Source organism: Nannizzia gypsea, genomic scaffold (assembly GCF_000150975.2).
Source record: "Nannizzia gypsea CBS 118893 supercont1.6 genomic scaffold, whole genome shotgun sequence".
In the NCBI taxonomy this organism is placed as follows: Eukaryota; Fungi; Ascomycota; class Eurotiomycetes; order Onygenales; family Arthrodermataceae; genus Nannizzia; species Nannizzia gypsea.
The window spans coordinates 391,658-405,621 of record NW_003345196.1 but is presented as its reverse complement, the minus strand read 5'-3'; the positions used below and the strand labels follow the sequence as shown (position 1 = coordinate 405,621).

The following is a 13,964-nucleotide window of genomic DNA, read 5'->3' as shown; positions in this document are numbered from 1 at the left end:
TACCTACGCTGGGAAAATAGGCTCCAAGAATATGCATGGCCGGAATTTTGGATTGGGGATATTTGCGGAAGAAACCATAACGAACATCATATCATCCACGAATCCCAGGCATTAGAATTCGTGGCTAGAGGAACTTACATTTGAGTTTCGGTATAGAATGAGTGGTAACTCCATCCCTTCCTATATAGCCAAAGGAAGCGCCAACGCCGGCGTTGAATGTTGGTTTAGAAAAATGATATACATAGGACTGACAATTGGGAATACAAAATGAGGTTCTATCATATCATACCACTAAATTTCTCAAAGCTGGAGCTCCTCCTCTTTATTAGGGCAGATCGTGTCCGGCATTGATAGCATTAGCTAGTTGAGATGTGTTTGGACGGTTTTCTGTAAGACAACATCGCTTAGTTAACCTGTTGGCGAGCTTCAATGAAAGAAATAGTACTACTCACCCGCATATCTCTGGTAACTATCCAAGTATAAATCATCAGCACTCGTAGTAGCCATAACATGTTCATCCAGCTCCACCGCTTCCATCCAAGCTGCCCATCGACTGCCCCGTTCTGGATCGGGCCAGCCACGGTAGGGTTTCAGCACTCGGGTAAGCCGTAGCATCCATGGAGCAAAGTGGATGTCAACGAATGAAATGCTGCGGCCCAAGAAGAAAGGTCCATGGACGTGTGAGGCGTTGACAAGCTTGCTGATATGGTCTTTTAATTGTTCGGTATGAGGAATCTGCTTGGCTGGCTCTTGTTCTTGTAGCAGCCGGTAAAAGCAAGGGATAATATGCCGGTTTATCTAAAGTGTAGCAGAGTTAGCTGCAGAACCGGGAGACTAAGCATGGAATATGTCTGCATACATGATCTGACCATAGACGGCAGTGGGCGCGAAGCTGTGGGTCTCCTGGAGGTAAAAGGGGCTTTCCAACATCTAAATCTTCTAGCTGGAAGAAGGAATGTTGGTTAGTTAACGAAGATCTCAAGAAAAGAAGACTGGAGACATCGTACATATTCAAGAAGGACACTACTTTCATAGCATCCCCAGTTGCCATGTCGAATGGCTGGTACCAGGCCACGAGGATTGACTTCAAGCAGTGAGTCTGGCTGTTTATACGGATCTATTTCGATGTACTGATATGGTATTCCCTTAACCTCAAGGGCAATCCATACCCGCTGCACAAAAGGGCTAAGAAATAGCAGTTAAATCATCAGTCTTGCGATCAATGGGCGTAGCAATAAACATACCAGAAACAGCTCCCATAGAGTTTCAAGTCGCTCTCCTTTGCATGTTTCTTCACAGTGGCATATGCGTATCCGGATGCACGGCTATGATATGACTTTTGCTGAGTCTATAAATATTTGTTAACAGTCAAAAGGAGAACGCCAAACAAAATCTAAAGAATACTTTAACGCACAGTTGATTTCCTCTTGTCCTTCTCTTCCTTCAGTAGATTTCTCTGCACACTATTCTTCTTAATCCGGTCACTTTCTTCGAGTGTATGCCGATGCGGGCCTTCAACCGAGTCTGATCTACCATTCCCTCCATTGCCATTCACACGCTGAATTGTATAATATCGAGCTCCTGCTACACCAGGGTGACCCGGCGGTAAGCTTGCGCTGGGAGTTAACACGCCGAACGGCTGAGACCCGTCTAGATTTGAATGTGACGAGCCGGGTACAACAAGGAGATCAGACGGCGAAGAAGCTTGGGGGGCTTGTTCAAACCCCGAAGGAAAATCTTGAGAGGTATTGATGGCGCCAGGGAAGTATTCGGTGATTTTTATCTTGACATCGCACAGATTGCGTTCGCGAGCAGTCCTTTTTCGTTTCTTCTTATTGGGGTCATGAGTCTTTGGAGTGCCTGGTGGACGCCCTTTCAACCGACAGTCCCAGTAATGAGATATAAATGGCTTCCGCTTGTATCTTTGGGTAGAGCGATGGGAGTAGACATTGTCTACATGAGGGAAATATGTTTGGAACCTGACATATGTTAACTACCGGGCTCACACAGACCAGACAGTACGACTTACTCCTCTTCACTTAAAACAATTGTGTCCTCCACGTTAAACAGCTTCTCTCTCCATTTCTGCAGGTCCGGCGGATTGGGGATACATTTCATATTCTTGAAATGGCCTTCATTGGCGTGACTACTGCCCATCTGGGACATGTCTACCTGGCTTGGGGATTGGAAATGGGGTATTACGTTCTGTGGCAGATGTTGCTGCGTAAATGGCGAAAATTGCATGTCATGACTCGTTGGCGATACAAACTGGTGGCCAGCAGCTTCGTCCGAGTGCTGCGAGAGTCTGGCATCGTGCGGAGCGCTCAACACCATCCCGTCGCTGGAGAAGGTGATGTCAACCTGGTCCATCTGCTCGATCTGCTCCAGGCCATGGCCGGCTGACCGCACCGCAGGCGAAATGTGCCCCTCTGTCGCTGCATTGCTCAAATCCGCGTCAAATGCTCCTCGTGACGATATACCCGTTCGGGATGTTTGTTGTTGTTGTTGTTGTTGTTGCTGCTGTTGATGCTGCTGTAACGAATCGACGACCGGCGAGGCGAGGGACTGGACGGCATTGAGGTTATGAAGCTGCGACTCGAGCTCTGGATCAGTGGGCGGTGCTGTAGCATGTTGGTCGCGCAGGCCGTGGGGACCAGACAGTTGGTTAGGCCCGCTGTCTGCCATGATGACGATGGAGCTGGCGCTGGCTAAACTGGCGATGGATTCTGTGGTGTCTCAGAGGGTGGACAGCTGCTGGCTGCGGGCAAGCTGGGCGGGCGCAGTTGAAGCGGCGTGACTTTTTTCTTCCTCGTCTTCGCGCGGGTGGGACGCCAAGCCGGGCCGGATAACTATGCTTAAAATGTTTATTTTGTTTAGATGGACGACATGAAGGCGCCCGAGAGGGAGATACAGGGCGATATAGAAGTGTACGGATATCTAATTTGGTGTCTGGCAGTACGGAGTATATTAGTGATACATGGATGGTAATTATGTCATAGTGAATGTTGCGGAGGGAGGTTTGAGGGAAGGTATGCAGGCCATGGCGAGAGCAACCAGGACGAACAGCTTTGGTAGGTATGAGCACTCGAACAGATGACATAGTTCTAGCAACACATCAAATCAATCACCTCTTCTTCCTCTTGTCTGCTTCTATGTTCTTGAATGGAAACCCAGACGTCCTCTTGTCAGCTCCAGTCCTCTTACTGATTCTGCTTGACCCGGAAAACAACATGCACCAGAGCCCCATAGCAGCCAGAAAGCCAGATACTAGCATCCCCGCTGCGAATCCTGTCTGACCTGTGCCGGAATACCATGAATATGTGTAACCAGCTACCATGGCATGGAAGCCAGCGCTAATCAAGAGGACCGGGAATGCATATTCTTTCTTGGGGTCGGATTCCTCTGCAGTAATCGAGTACGAAGAAGCAAGCGGTAGTGCCCCGGTGAGGATTAGGAACATCAAAGCCAGCGATACCTGGCCTATCCCGCAGCTCCTAGCAAAGTATACTTCGAGTGCTAAACCGGTTCCATCCAACGTCAGTACATGTTGAATCTGAATGAGAGTTGGGCATGGGGCCAGCAATGGCAAGACCTTACATGTAGGCTGTCGGGTCTCATCTATCAGAGTAGTGATTATTAGTTTTGGAGTGACCAGAAGAGCAGTACCCTGGAGGACCAGCCATGCAAAGGTGCCGTATGAGTACGGGTAGAAGCCCTGTTGTCAATTGTTAGCGGGGGAGGGGTAGTGTATGGCATAGCTTTCAAGGTGTCACTCACGTCCATAGTCGGGTAAACCGGTATATATATTCCTCAATTGAAGAATTTTTGAGACGTTATGGTTGCGATGTGCTGTCGTGTATAGAGAATTTCCGTTGTTATTGTTGTTGCTGTTTGTCAGTCGGCTCTCTCGCCCTTTATATGCACAACGATGACATCATAGTTAATATTAAATAGTTACAGCAAGAGTTAAACTTAGTCAGCTCCTCTTTGTGCATCAAGCGGAAACTTCATCCGTGTAGTTATTTACAGCCATCAAGCAAATCAACTTGGCGACTTTGATCGCGACATCTTGCGCTTCTGCCTTGGCCGAATTAACAGTCATCTTTACCACCCTGTTTCTGTTCATATATGACAGTTCTAAGCCCGGCTGTCATTCGATAGAATGGGCCAACATACACGTATATGAGCTTCTTGGTTGTCAACGAAGTACTCCGTAAACGTATTAATATATGTTCAGGCAGTCTGTAGAAGAGAGGGAAAAAGAATAAACATGCAGTCATTACACTGGACGAGTCTACTCATACTAACAAAAGGCATATTTACCACCATACCTACCCCAGATTAGACGACTTTAGGTATCGTGCAAAGCTGCTGTCTTTGCTGGCTTGGCCGTCCCCAGACTCGGCCAGGGCATTGCTATACCGCTGCGAGAGTCCGGCGTCGTCTCGCTGGCTAGGTCGTTCATCATCGCCATCGTCATCGTCATCTTCTGCATCTGAGATGGTTTCGATTTGGTCTGCTTTATCCTTTGACGAGGCTGGAGCGCTTGAAACATTCATATCTTTCAACAGTTTGCCCAGCTCAATATCTCGTTTCTCAAGCTTCTCTTTTTCCCTCTGCTCCCTCTTCCTCTCAAGCTCTGGCTTGTAGTCACGGTCAAACTCTTTGCGCTTTTCCTCTACTGCGGCGAAAAACTCGTCTACTCCGTCTCCGGTCATGGAGCTGACTCCCACCACACTCAAATGGTGATAAAACTCCTCGAGCATCAGACTCATACTGTTCAGGAACGAGCCCATGTATCCACTGCCACCCCCAACACCGCCTGTGCCACCCTCACCTCCGCCAAAGGCACCGTGTTGTTCCTCTTCTGCAAGGGCGGCCTGGAACTTTTCGAAATCGGTCATCCATTCCTTTGCAAACTCGGCATCCTTGACGTCCGTCTTGTTGAAAACCAGGATCATAGGTAGCTTCGTCTTGTATAAAATACTGCAGGCATAGAGCATGTTGCTCATAAACGTGCTCGTCGAGCTTGTCCGTGGGGTATCAATAATATATGCAATCACTGTAGGAAACGACGATGCCAGCGATTCTAGCAGTATACTTCCTGATGCACTCCACACAAACACTTCTATCTGGCCAGGTGTATCCACAAGTATATGTTCCATCCGCTTGGGGGCTGCGGGCTGCTCCGGCGTGGCAGTCGGCAATGCGCGCTTCTCTAAAATTGCCATAATCTGATCAATTTTCGTGGCGAATAGGTTTAGAGAAGTCAGGATGCCGCCATTAGGTCCAAGATTGTACTGTTTCATGACCTCCTTGTAGTTTATTGAGTCTCTTATGTCGATATTGCTCTCGAAAGGAACCGAATGTACTGCTGGGTCGAGGTTCATGACATACGGAGGCTTCTTTTGGCTGTAAAGGTACGAGTTGATTCTCTGCATGAACGTCGTCTTCCCGGACCCTACATAGCACCTCAACTATTAGTTTCCCGTCTTGACTAACAATATCATTTTGTTTAACAGAGAGGGGGAGCTGGATTACCTGCCATCCCCACGCAGACAACTGCGACTGGCGGGGCTGCCATGGTTGTGATCTGGTCAATGAAGTGAAATCTAAGGAAACAAATAGGATTAAATGCGATAAAAATAGGCTCTGGTCTCCTCTACTGAAGGAATAGAAAGGCCACTTGCGCTATGGTGGTGATCGAGCGCAATGCAAGCTGTTGTTCTGTGGATGTCAAAAATTTGGTCAGAAAACAGCAAAGAACAAATTTTGGTTGATCCGCGACGTCATTTCAAAGCTCTAAAACTTCCGAACAACCAAAGCAATTTGCAAGCTTCAACATATCCCAGCACAACGAATTTCATTCAGAACACAATGACTTTAGAAGACTTTGAGCGGGAATTGGCGGAGAATAATAGAAAGGAGAAAGAAAAAGAAGAGAGAGAGCACGAAAGGTCGAGGCGAAGACATCGACACCGCAGTGACCGTGACCGCGACGAAGACTCCAAACATCGCTCCCATCGACACCACCACCGGCATCATTCTCCGCATGGTCGACATAGCCGCCGAGAAGAGGATGATGACGATGACGAAAGACGTAGACATAAACGATCCCGACACTCAACAAGCAATGGCGAGGAAAGAGAGCACCGGCACAAACGACGCCATCGCGACAGAGACAGGAGCAGGAGCAGAAGCGCTGACAGAGAAGACAACATGAAAGAAGAGGCAAAAGACCCTACTACAGAGTTGGAGACTGGAACCAAGCTTCAGAGAGACTCATGGATGGAAGGGCCTTCAGCTCAAGACGTTGATTATATACACCGGCCAAGGGAGAAGCCACAGGAAACACCAGCAGCTCGAATGCTAAAGGTCGATTTTGGGCAGAAATTGCATGAGAAGGAGCTGAATCGCCATTTACTTGACGTTGCAGAGGACGCTGATTCTATACGGCAAAGTGACCCGCTGGAGGTGGACTACACATTCGGCGACGAAGGGTCACAATGGCGCATGACGAAGCTCAAAGCAGTCTTCAGACAGGCTAAAGAGGCTGGCAAAACCGTTGAAGAAATTGCTATGGAACGTTATGGCGACCTGCGGTTCTTTGACAATGCCAGAGAAGAAGAAATTGAACTGGACCGAAGAGAGAGGTATGGGAAGGATTACGTTGGAAAAGAGCGGCCCTCTGGGGACCTTTTCAAAGAGAGAAAGTTGGATATGGAAACAACTACGAGAGATGATAACCAAAAACAAGCTATGCGTGATGAACCTCCCTTACAAGGGGAAAGGATGGAGACTGAAGCAGCTCCACGGGAGACCCAAGTGCTCGATGCTAGCTCTCTGAACAAACTAAAGGCCCAAATGATGAAGGCGAAATTAAGAGGTGCACCGGATGCTGCAGAGTTAGAAGCTCAATATAATGCAGCAGTTGCCGGGACCGCAAATAGAAAGGAATCCGATGTTGTCGTGCTAGGAGTGATGGACAATCGCATGCTGGCTGGCGGCAACCGTGCAGAAGTTCGTGCGGTAGAAACCAAACGGGGCAGAGAGCGAGGTCAGGTAGAGGAGAACGAGGATATGACCATTGAAGATATGGTTCGCGAAGAGCGCAGAAACCGTGGAGGCGCAGGGGAAGGGCAACGGTTTGCCGAAAGAATCGCCAAAGATGCCAAATTCGATGTGAGTTCTGTTCTCCCTCGAGCCATATTTCGCTTTATACATGCTAATTGAATGTAGAATGACCTCGATTATATGGATGAGAATGCTTCCAAGCTTGCGAAGCGAGTCCACAAATCAGAAATCAATCTTAAAAATGCATCAATAAGCGAATTCCAAAAGATGAATCGCATTCTAGACAACTGCCCGTTGTGCCATCATGAAGATACTGGGAAACCTCCCCTTGCGCCGGTTGTATCCCTCGCAACTCGTGTTTTTCTCACTCTCCCTACTGAGCCGGAGCTAAACGAAGGCAGTGCATGCATAGTACCCATCCAACACCGAACTAACCTTTTAGAATGCGATGATGATGAGTGGGAAGAGATCCGGAATTTTATGAAATGTCTAACAAGGTTGTATCATGACCAAGGACGAGGTGTTATATTCTACGAGAATGCAGCCAGACCTGGCCAGAAACGACACGCAGCTATGGAAGCCGTGCCGCTGCCTTACAGTCTCGGAGAGACCGCTCCAGCATTCTTCAAGGAAGCAATCCTCGCTGCAGATGAGGAATGGACTCAGCATAAGAAGGTCATTGATACGCTTGCCAAAGCCCGGCAAGGAGGCGGAAAGCTCGCGTTCCGTAACACATTAGCGAAGGAGATGCCATATTTCCATGTCTGGTTCGAGCTTGACGGCGGGTTAGGACACGTGGTTGAAGACACCAACCGGTGGCCAAAAGGTGATCTCTTTGCGCGAGAGATTATTGGAGGCATGCTCGACCTGGGTCCTGAGGTGATTAAGCGGCAAGGCAGGTGGCGTCAAGGCACCGATAGAAGGGTTGACGGGTTCAAAAAACGCTGGAAAAAGTTCGACTGGACAAGAGTATTAACTGAGGAGTGATATATGGAATCCCCTCTCTGGTGGCAACTTTCCTGCGGCCATTCATCTTATATGTCACGATACAGACAAGTTTTCAAGATTCAATCAACACAAGGTTACTGGGGAGCCTTAGTTATATTGCATGTTTATATCGTCAGGCTCCCTGCTGCCCGAAGGAATACTGGTGATGTTCAAACGATCTGGCGGGTCCATTTAACTAAACAACGATCTACAAGCCTAAAGTTGCACAGCATGAGCAGGAAGTATTCATGCCATGGAGAATAAACGGGCAACGTACATTAGCTGCACAGTGCAGTCTCAGATTGTCTAGGGGTTGTTAAACACCTCTCTCCATGTCAAATCCAAGCCGTTATAATATCACCAACTATCAACTGAGATGTACATCATGCGAGCCCCTGTCGGCCTCTTTCGGTACACCGAAGAAAGTCTCCAGGAATAGGCTTGACCGACCAGCAAAACTGCTGGGTTTCCTACAGGACAATTATATATTAAAAAAAAAAAAAAACTGACTCGGCCGAATTCTTAATTATAGCAGACAGTTGATACACATCTGAACAACGCAGAACCAGTCAGGAAATGTGATGCTGGATAAACAAACCTACCTGATTCGATTTGGCTACGATTATTTAAGTTGATCCACAAATCGTTTATGGAGCCACCCCACGACGGGCGGGAGATACTTATATATCAACTCTCGAAGTCCTGGTGCCGGTCTTCTGATCCTGATAACAACCAGGCTTGTTCCACTGGCGACGGATCTTAGAGCAAGCAGAAACACGCTTCTATTACCGTCACCGGCTGCTGTTGGGCCCAGGGTCTTCACAAGAGCAGCAAACCGGACAAAGGGACGAGGGACGTCGAAGCCACGATGGCATCAGCAGGGAAGCCGAAAATCCTCCTGTTGGGAGAAATTGACCAGTACGTTGCAGATTTAATTTCACAGTTACGATGCCCTGAATCTATTGTTGCCCTCAGCCGTATCTTCTTTTTATATGCACCAGAGAGCAGGGCCTATTCTCCGTCCCTGCATATGCGTACGTCGTATTGTATATGTACGGGCTACTTTATATGCAGCAACCGCTTCCCGCTTATCTACCCCCTGGTATTATATGTATGATGCGCGGATGAAATACATACATCACGGACACGTATCCGTCAGTTCCGATTTCTGTACCTATGCACTAACTTGGATGACTCCGGTCCTTCTCTCCAAGTGGGAGCGGGATGCATGGAGGATACGAATATAAAGCGCGCATGATGCATGGCAAAGCCTTTCCAACATCGGAGAGCTTGTAACGCCCAAAGCAACCAATCGAGCTGAGTTCCTTCAGGAATGTCGTGATGGTAAACTCGATGGTGTGCGGGTAGCGTATCGGACTTTTTCGTCTGTCTCGATCACTGGCCGGATTGACCAGGAACTCGTGGAAACTTTGCCAAAGTCCATGGAGTTCCTAGCCCACTGCGGTATGTGAAGGATGCATCTAGGCTGCATTCCCCCCCTGAGAAAAGCAACGGTTGTACTGACAATCTCGACTAGGCTCCGGGTATGATCAAGTAGATGTCGCAGCCTGCAGCGCTCGATCACCACCACTGCGTGTCTCCAACGTGCCTACAGCTGTAGATGAGTCCACGGCCGACGTGAGCATGTTTTTAATTATCGGAGCCCTTCGCAATTTCAATGCCGGTATGCAGAACCTGCGAGCCGGTAAATGGAAGGGTTCCCCCGAGCCAATTGCCCTTGGACACGATCCGCAGGGGAAAGTACTCGGTATTCTCGGCATGGGAGGCATTGGACGCAATCTCAAGAAAAAAGCGGAGGCTTTTGGAATGAACGTCATTTACCATAACCGCAACAAACTGAGCGAAGAGCTTGCCGGAGGAGCAAAATATGTGTCCTTCGATGAACTTCTCGCCCAGAGTGATGTTCTAAGCTTGAATTTGCCTCTGAACGTATGTTTCATTTCTATTTTTGCATCCTTCCTACCCCTGGTCTTACAATCTTACCGTCTCTCAATACCCTGCCTCGCAGTACATGGCCACAACGCTGGGAATTTGCACAGCTGACCTTTTCTCCTTGCAGCAAAACACAAAACATATCATCAGTCATGCTGAATTTGACAAGATGAAGAAGGGCATTATCATTGTGAACACTGCTCGCGGGCCAGTTCTCGATGAAGAAGCTCTTGTTATGGCACTCGATAGCGGAAAGGTGACCTCCGCGGGGCTCGATGTTTTTGAAAACGAGCCAGAAATCCACCCAGGCCTGCTGAGGAACCCAAATGTGATCCTTGTTCCGCATATGGGCACCTGGAGTGTTGAAGTAAGTTATTCCTTGATTGGATGCGAGTAGCCTTCGGGTGATGGCTGACGACGAGCTTATTAACAGACTCAAACTGGAATGGAGGAATGGGCGATTAACAATGTTCGACAGGCGGTAGAGACAGGCAAGCTACGATCCCCCGTACCTGAACAGGCACAGCTTTAGAGCCATGCGTTTGTTGTTGACGTGATGTGGCATCGATCAAGGGTACATTCGTTTATCTAGAGAAGTATAGATAGAGGCATTGTCTAGACGACTAGAGCGGGAGGTGTGCCGCAACAAGCACAAGATCACGTCCGTCAACTGAATAAGAATAAAGATTTATATCTTAGAAATTTAATCGGGCTGATTTTTTCTTTCGGGGCTCGTTGTTCACTAGTCTAGTTGCTAAGTGATGTCCCACGGTATAAAAAGAGACAAGAGGAAAACGGATAGAAGTCAAATATATCCTACAAAGCTCCAGCCTGGTTCCGTGTTCTCCTGGATATCCCCATAATGCCTTCTCTAAAACGCCATGGATGAGAAACGATAAAAAACATATAAAATGGAAACAGGCATGCTCGTTACGGCCGTGGCAGGCAAGAAATGGTAGGAGGGCGCACCAACGCTATAACAGACAGGTTGCAGTTGTATAATCAGACATTGTAGGGTTCGTCCCAATATCTGACGGTTAGCTGAGAGATACGCCGAGTGATCTGGTTAGTCGCTTTTCCACGAACTTCATCCTCTAGGAATCGACATGCTACATATAACTTTGCAGCTGGGTCCTTTTCGTCAGAGGCGGTGGGAAGTTTGAATTTTCGGGGTTGGAATTTGGAAATGTTTCTGACAACGGCAATAGAGTAAACGACATCACGGCATTCAATCATATCAAGGAACGCACGAGCCGCAAAGAGGGCTTTGTCCCGTTTGTTGCTTGCATCTGGGTCACTGTCCGGGATTGACAGGTAATCTCCCATTGACTCCCAGAAATTAAGCTGACGGTTTTTTATCTGTGCGTTCAACCCGGATGTGGTGGCAGCTGGATCATCTTCCGGGTAGTTGTGACGAGATACCGGATTGTTTTCAAGCACGGTTCCTGTGAGTAAGGCTTCGAGTAGAGATAGCCGTTTGACAGCATATGTGAGTTGAGGGTCCGTGGAGTTTGAGGTGTCGGTTCCATTAGTCGGCTCCAGAGCTCGGGCTGAACGGCACAGGCAAAGACTTTCCCAGATGACATTGCTTTCAAATGATTCCATTCGAGTAATCACCGACACATCGTGTATGTTTGGATCGGTGAAACCGTCAAGAAGAGAAGAGTAGAGTGATAGTAGGCGTGGGTTTCCAAGTAAGCGGGTTAGCCCATGCGTGTCGTACCAGTTACATTCAAGCAGGCGGTCCATTCCTTGAGCATAGATCTTGTATAACATCTTTACCTCTTCCAGCTTTGTAGGTGAGAGAGGATTGGTATCAACTTCCGGTAGCGCAAAACCACCAATTGATAGCAATTCAGACATTTTGGGTTGTCTCGCTATAACTCAAGTTAGCATGTATTAGTTGATATAATCTGTGTAGTGAGATGGGAGACCTTACGTTCCATCTTTTCTGAGTTAGGCAAGGTCGTTGAGGCAGCTATCAATGGGTGGCTTTCAGCCACTCTCGGAGTAACACTTCTCGACTGCGCGACTGAAGCGGTGATCGGTACTGTTGGTGCTGCTGGAGCTACCTGAGCTGTTGCTAGGGGAGTAGGCTCTGGTTCTGTGCCAAAGTCAAACTTCTCCTGGGGCGGCGAGGCCGATGAGCCCGTAGCTGTATTGACAGTTGGAGATACAGAATGCGCTGTGCCAGTTGCAAGATACGTCTGGTTGAGCCCTGCGGCCTGATGAGGGTTCTGAGGCGCAACTTGCAGCGAGGGATGTGCTATTGGCGCCGGCTGTAGCGACGAGGGTCCTGGCTGGCTTCTAAATACTGGATCGTATCCAAGACAGTCTCGCTTGCTCTTCTCGCAATTTCGACACACTGGATGCCGTTCGTCGCACTGTATTCAATCTCAGTTACGGATCTATCAAATTGGCGACTCGCAGTTGGGTATAGCTGATAACACGGGTAAAATTGACCACGACCAGAGAAGAGAATATGCAAAAAAGAAAAACGAAAAACAGGAGGTGCAAGCTCTTCAAAGACAGCAAACTGGTGCAAACGAGTGCTGGAACATGAATAAGGCTGGCTGGTGCTGCTGCTCGAGGATGTTGCTCTCGTGTCAAGATCGAGTTTTCTGGAAGTTTTGGTTTTGATGCTAAGCGAGCTGCAGACGCGGGGAGCAAAGGAGAAGGAAAAAAAAAAACCAGCATCTGAAGAAAAGGGAAGAAAACATCCCAACAAGCAGCAAACAGCAAGTGTAGCGAGAGACAAACAGGCTATGCTTGCTCGAAGGGGGTATTTTTATGCGACAATTGCTTTAACTAACAGGGAAAAGCAGGGAAAGGACCGTTTCTTACCTTTATTCGGCGCTTCCTGCAAGTAAGGCAGCCTGTTTTTGTCCTTCGCTTGACATCTCGCTTCATGCGATTTGCAGCGCTCTCATCCGTTACCAATTCGAAACCGTCAGAAAAGCCTCCAGCTGGGATCTCGCCGTAATACTGGGTGATATGGGTCACGGGAGTTTGGGCTGCGGGAGCTGGAGCTGTAGGAGGAGCAGTAGCCTGTGCAGCATGAGATGCTAAGCTAGCATTGGGGTTAAATGGGCCCTGATCATTATTGAACTGCTGTAGGGCCTGAAGCTGTACAACATGGTCAACAGCTCCGATTTGAGATGAATCCAGGGTAGAGCTTGCGGCCGCAAGCTGATATACGGGATCCGGGGCTTCTGTCGGTGGCACAGAAGGCTGTGACGGAGGATTCGAGGCAGCAGGAGGATGGACCAAGCTGTTATCGGTAGCTAGCGTGTGTTGTGATTCATACCCGGTGGCATTCGACTGATCGTTTCCGTTCGTCGTGGCCGGTTGCTCGCCTTGAGTCAGTGCTTGAGGCTCCGCTGAAGAATCTGCCGTCGCCGTTGGGGCCGATATTGCGCCAGATGGTGTCTCGCCGTCCTCCATGATTCTTCTTTATCCAAGTATAAGTTATGGCTGGCTCGAGGTTCGGGGATCAATGGCTTATCGAAATGCGCTCAATTATTTTGATTTTCCGCATCGTCCGTCTTGTTACAGAGTACTTCGGTAACGTTTCGAAGGGATTCGCAATGAGAACATCGGGATATGCTATTCGAATGCAGTGAATAATTCTGTAAAGCCTAGCGGTTAGCAGTTGCCTCTATATTGGTCTCTTGCTTCGTCTCCATCAAGTAAAAGGTAGCCAGGTAAGTTTTGCGTGTATAAAGCCACATTTCACCTAGTGGTTAGAGCATCACCAATATCCAGATAAGGAACCATCAGATATGTAGTCTTATCCATTGTTTAAGATATTGATAATACTCTTCATAGAAATCCAATAATACCCTTCAGATGAAAGTGGTTGAAAGCCACAGAGCAGACGAAGGTGGTTAAACCTGGTACTCTTCCGCCAATGCCAGAGTTGCAGATATCACATATGGGCATTTTTATAT

General features: G+C 48.2%; 6 protein-coding genes across 6 annotated transcripts; 2 read left to right on the top strand and 4 right to left on the bottom strand.

Annotated features, from left to right (window-relative positions):
* Positions 1-325: 325 nt before the first annotated feature.
* Positions 326-2,685, bottom strand: MGYG_06760 (hypothetical protein; the record flags this gene model as incomplete). Its single annotated transcript, XM_003170721.1, has 7 exons — positions 326-387; positions 453-798; positions 860-943; positions 1,008-1,185; positions 1,245-1,348; positions 1,415-1,979; positions 2,030-2,685. 7 exons carry the CDS (start codon positions 2,683-2,685, stop codon positions 326-328), a joined length of 1,995 nt encoding a protein of 664 aa, XP_003170769.1.
* A 439-nt stretch (positions 2,686-3,124) lies between these two features.
* Positions 3,125-3,783, bottom strand: MGYG_06759 (hypothetical protein; the record flags this gene model as incomplete). Its single annotated transcript, XM_003170720.1, has 3 exons — positions 3,125-3,516; positions 3,598-3,715; positions 3,778-3,783. 3 exons carry the CDS (start codon positions 3,781-3,783, stop codon positions 3,125-3,127), a joined length of 516 nt encoding a protein of 171 aa, XP_003170768.1.
* Positions 3,784-4,331: 548 nt separating this feature from the next.
* MGYG_06758 (ATPase NPA3) lies at positions 4,332-5,584 on the bottom strand (the record flags this gene model as incomplete). The annotated part of the gene is made up of 2 exons (XM_003170719.1): positions 4,332-5,461; positions 5,542-5,584. 2 exons carry the CDS (start codon positions 5,582-5,584, stop codon positions 4,332-4,334), a joined length of 1,173 nt encoding a protein of 390 aa, XP_003170767.1.
* Positions 5,585-5,877: 293 nt separating this feature from the next.
* On the top strand, positions 5,878-8,061 carry MGYG_06757 (hypothetical protein; the record flags this gene model as incomplete). The annotated part of the gene is made up of 2 exons (XM_003170718.1): positions 5,878-7,182; positions 7,240-8,061. 2 exons carry the CDS (start codon positions 5,878-5,880, stop codon positions 8,059-8,061), a joined length of 2,127 nt encoding a protein of 708 aa, XP_003170766.1.
* An 868-nt stretch (positions 8,062-8,929) lies between these two features.
* On the top strand, positions 8,930-10,546 carry MGYG_06756 (2-ketogluconate reductase; the record flags this gene model as incomplete). Its single annotated transcript, XM_003170717.1, has 5 exons — positions 8,930-8,979; positions 9,311-9,525; positions 9,599-10,011; positions 10,142-10,381; positions 10,448-10,546. 5 exons carry the CDS (start codon positions 8,930-8,932, stop codon positions 10,544-10,546), a joined length of 1,017 nt encoding a protein of 338 aa, XP_003170765.1.
* A 470-nt stretch (positions 10,547-11,016) lies between these two features.
* Positions 11,017-13,458, bottom strand: MGYG_06755 (hypothetical protein; the record flags this gene model as incomplete). The annotated part of the gene is made up of 3 exons (XM_003170716.1): positions 11,017-11,891; positions 11,954-12,398; positions 12,859-13,458. 3 exons carry the CDS (start codon positions 13,456-13,458, stop codon positions 11,017-11,019), a joined length of 1,920 nt encoding a protein of 639 aa, XP_003170764.1.
* Positions 13,459-13,964: the final 506 nt, after the last annotated feature.